At 58.2% G+C, this 4,641-nt stretch overlaps 1 protein-coding gene across 1 annotated transcript; it reads left to right on the top strand.

Moving 5' to 3' along the window:
* On the top strand, positions 237 to 2,307 carry LOC8059158 (transcription factor bHLH13). The gene has a single exon (XM_002456180.2). The coding sequence runs from the start codon at positions 539 to 541 to the stop codon at positions 1,991 to 1,993; it is 1,455 nt and encodes a 484-aa protein (XP_002456225.1). The 5' UTR covers positions 237 to 538; the 3' UTR covers positions 1,994 to 2,307.

The raw sequence follows: 4,641 nt of genomic DNA on the forward strand, positions 1-4,641 counted from the left end.
ACATCTACGTTCAATTCCTCCTCCTTCCATCGCCCTTTCCCTCTCTGCAACAAATTGCAGCCAACAACAAGGGCCAGCAGCATGATTCACATGCGGCAACGCGTCGCTCCAAAGACTCCTGTCCCGATCCTTTCCCGGGTCCCGGTGCAGCGAACCCACGCCCCCCCCCCCCCCCCCCTTCCGTACGAACCCGCCTCGTTTTTTTAACGAGGCCTCGCTCGCGTTTCGTATCACGCTCACAAAAAATCGCAGAGCGCACTCGCGAGTAGCGCGGCGTGCACCAAGTCATTCGCGACCAGCTCCCGTGATCTGCCGTCCCGTCCTCACCTCCGCCTCCACAGTCCACACGTATAAAATGCGCGAGCTGCAGAACCCAACCAAAGAGTAAACAACCGTGTCACGCTCATGCACGCGTTTTCTCGGTGAGCACACACCACACAGACACAGGAGCCGCCGCCGAGGCGGGCTAAACTGTCTGACCACACGGCACAGGCGTACGTAGCTAGCAGTGGGCGCGAAGCAAGGCATTAGGCGACTTATGGCGTGGTCGGAGACGGACGCCGCGCTGTTCGCGGCGGTGCTGGGGCGGGACGCGGCGCACCACCTGGCCACCACGCCGCCGCACCTGGGCGGGCCCGCGGCGTCGGCGTCGGCGTCGGCGCCCGAGCTCCAGGCGCGCCTGCAGGACCTCGTCGAGCGGGGCAGCGGGGCGTGGACGTACGGCATCTTCTGGCAGGAGTCCCGCGCCGGCGGCCGCGCCGTGCTCGGCTGGGGCGACGGCCACTGCCGCGACGCCAGCGGCGGCGGCAGCGCCTCGGCCTCGCACGACGACGACGACGATGCGGCGGAGCGGAGCGTGGCGCGGAAGCGCGCGCTGCTGCGGCTGCACGCGCTCTACGGCGGCGGGGACGGGGACGACGAGGGAGCCGACTACGCGCTCCGCCTCGACCGGGTCACCGCCGCCGAGATGTACTTCCTCGCGTCCATGTACTTCTCCTTCCCAGAGGGCGCGGGCGGGCCGGGCCACGCGCTCGCGTCCGGCCGCCACGCCTGGGCCACCGTGGACCCCCACCACCCGCGCGGACCGGGCGCCGGTGCCGCGCCCGCGTGGTACGTCCGGGCGTCGCTCGCCCAGTCCGCGGGGCTCCGCACCGTCGTCTTCCTCCCGTGCAAGGGCGGCGTCCTCGAGCTCGGCTCCGTCGTGCCCGTCCGCGAGACTCCCGAGACGGTGCGCGCAATCCAGACCGCCCTCGCTGTTGCGCCGCCCCCGGCACGCGAGGAATGCATGAGAATCTTCGGCAAGGACCTCTCCCCCAGCGGCCGAACCCCGCGCAGCGGCGACAATTGGGCTCCACAGCAGCTCGGCGTCCAAGCCACGGCGTCCAAGGAAGCCGCCGCCGCGAGACCCAAGGCTCCGGAGCCGCCGCCCAGGAGCATAGACTTCACCAAGCCGCCAGGAAAGCCCGAGCAGCAGGCCGGTGTCGGCGAGGAGCGGAGGCCGCGGAAGCGCGGGCGGAAACCCGCGAACGGGCGGGAGGAGCCACTGAACCACGTGGAGGCGGAGCGGCAGCGGCGGGAGAAGCTGAACCAGCGGTTCTACGCGCTGCGCGCCGTGGTCCCCAAGATTTCCAAGATGGACAAGGCGTCGTTGCTCAGCGACGCCATCGCGTACATCCAGGAGCTGGAGGACCGGCTCCGCGGCGGCGGCGGGTGCTCGGCGGCGCGCCCGGAGAGCCCCGCCGTGGAGGTGAAGGCAATGCAGGACGAGGTGGTGCTGCGCGTGACGACGCCCCTGTACGCGCACCCGGTCTCCAGGGTGTTCCACGCCATCAGGGACGCCCAGCTGAGCGTGGCGGCGTCGGACGTGAGCGTGGCGGACGACGCCGTGACGCACACGCTCGTGCTGCGGTCGGCCGGGCCCGAGCAGCTCACCGCGGAGACGGTGCTCGCGGCGATGTCACGGGGGATGACCAGCGCCACCCCCTCCCCGTGACTTTCTGTGTGTACTGTAGCGGTAGCCGTAAGTCGTAACCGCACTCGCCTCGTGCGTGCAACTGCCAGTCGTTAGTGCAAGTTGTTTTTTCCTTGTGACTGCATGCCGGCCACGTAGTAAAGCCATAGAAAATGGAATGGCCAGGATTAAATTTACTGCTCGTTTCCTAGCTAGTTTTACATTTGGATTGGATTTATCAGATGAGATTCGTACACGTAGTAGGCACAGTTTGACAGTCTGTTGTTCCTCTAGCTACTCCTACGTAAGGATGAAAACGGAAATGAAAATTTCTGACCGAATCGTATCGTTTTCTATATTTGATCTGATCGTTTTCACTTTTCTCAGAATAATTCAAAAACGGTACGAAATTCGGTAGACAAATTCGAAAACGGTGCGGAATTCGAAATAGGCTTATTCGACTGTTTTCTACTTTTCTTCATTATATTCGAAATTATACGTATTCAAAATTCGAAAATAACCGAATTTGGCCCATAATCTGTAGTCCCCCTCCCCCACTACCACTGCCAGACTTTTCCTTTCCGGCCCAGCCCAGTAACACAAGTACACAACCCTAAATCCCTAATCCACTCGGCCACCCGCACCCTCCGGCCTCCACTCGACCACGACGCAAAGAGTGGCGGCGCCCCTATTTATGGATGTTGTAGGATTGTAGGAAAAATTTGTAGATGTTGGATAGTTTTGTTTATCTAATTTAGCAATGTTTCACTTGGGTGTTTGTAGGATCAGGAAGTAAAATGTCATCTCAAAGTGTTTCACTTACTAGTTTGGTGACTATGTACTTGTGTGTCAGTTAACTATTATGTGCACTTGAACTAAATCATGCACTTGTTAGTTTGGTCATGCACTTGTTTAAAACTATGCACCGTGAGTTGGTATTTCGTATTCAATTTTCGTACATCGACCGTTTTCAACATAATTCCGATCGAATTGGTTCGTTTTCGAATACCGTAATTTCGCTTTCGTTTTCGTTTCTGACTATACCGTTTCGGTTTTCATGTTCGTATTTAAATATAAATATAGAAAACAATAGAGAAGTTTTTCGACCGTTTCCGACCGTTTTCATCCTTACTCCTACGTATAGTTTCCTTCGTTCTTAGAAGACGCTCTGTGTGTCCAACCTCCTACTCCTAGTAGCTAACTGATACTCCATTTGTAGCTTGTCGTAACTCGTTTGTGGAGATCAAATCTACTCCATTTGATTTGGTGTGCAAGAATGTACTATGTGTCAATGTGTGTGTGTCACTGTATGAATGTTCCTTGTCCACTCCTACCTTGGCCTTGTTTAGTTCTAAAAAATTTTGTAAAATACGAATAGTATCACTTTCGTTTGTATTTGACAAATATTATCCACTCATGTACTAACTAGACTCAAAAGATTCGTCTCTTCAATTCCGACCAAACTGTGCAATTAGTTTTTATTTTCGTCTATATTTAATACTTCATATATACGTCTAAAGATTTGATGTGACGGAGAATCTGAAAAAATTTGTAAAATTTTTTGAAAACTAAACAAGGCCTGTGGGAATCAAATCAACTGCGGAGTTTTTGGGCACATCAGCTCACATGTGCTGTTTACTTTGACGAACCGAGACCGATTGTATCACCGGCTGACCGGCAGCGCGTTTTCTGCATTTCACGTCGCTAGCGCCAAGGCGCGCGCGGGCGCGGGGGGCACCGGTCCGAATGTTTTCTTGTTCCTCTACGAAAACCCGCGCCGCGTCTCCGGCTCCCCGCGTGGTGGTCAAGCCTGGGCGTCGCGTGCGCGCACACTCGTCGTCGTCGATTCGTCGAACGCGTCTCCTCCTCGAAACCGCGGCTGGCCCCCAAAGTCACCGATGGCTCCCGCGCCGCTGGTCGGCAGGTGGTCGTTGTTCGCCGCGCGCGAGGACGAAGTCCAGAGCCCCGCGTCCGCGGCCCGCCCCCGGCCTCCGGCCCGAGCGGACGGGACGCGGGAGTGCGGGACGCTAGCGGCCGTGACCCACGCTTTGGCGGGACGTGTGGGCAGCGCAGCTTCCGAGCGAGACTTTCGTGTAAAAGCGACGCCGCGCGAATGGACGCCGGACAGGCGCGCGACGCCCTGTCGGGGCTTGCTTGTACGGACGGCTGATGGGGCTAAGGCGACATGACGTGAGTGGCTGGAACTGGGGCCAGGGGCGGCGCCGGCGTCAGTCAGGGTGGGATCCGCCGATCAGGCATTGTATAGCCGGATGAACGAAACGTATAAGGCGCCGCCGTCCGGACACGATGGACGATCCATCAGATGCGACGTGCCAGCAGACAACCTTAAACGGGCAGCCTTTCAGAGGGGGATGTTCCTGTTCGCGTGCGTGTCGTACTAGTACCTTTGATGTGTCGAACCACTGTCGCGCCATCGGAAAGACTGCGCTCCTCTCGGTGGAATTCTCCGGTGGCCGACGCGTGTCTGGCTTTAACCGAACTCACCGGCGAGCGCAGCGGCCTTGTCACGGGGTCTCGACCGCCGCAGAAATTGAAGGAAAAAAAAGGGAAACACATCGGATTTGCCTCGGGTCAGGGTACTTTGTGCGGTGGTTTCGTTGATTAAGAACCATCGGTTATTGGCCCCAAACCACCATCCTGCACTACTGAGGTTTCTATGGTACTGGCTG

Source organism: Sorghum bicolor, chromosome 3, assembly GCF_000003195.3.
Source record: "Sorghum bicolor cultivar BTx623 chromosome 3, Sorghum_bicolor_NCBIv3, whole genome shotgun sequence".
Taxonomy (NCBI): Eukaryota; Viridiplantae; Streptophyta; class Magnoliopsida; order Poales; family Poaceae; genus Sorghum; species Sorghum bicolor.

Coding starts and splice junctions, on each gene's coding strand:
- LOC8059158 (XM_002456180.2), top strand. CDS start 539: ATGGCGTGGTCGGAGACGGACGCCGCGCTGTTCGCGGCGGTGCTGGGG.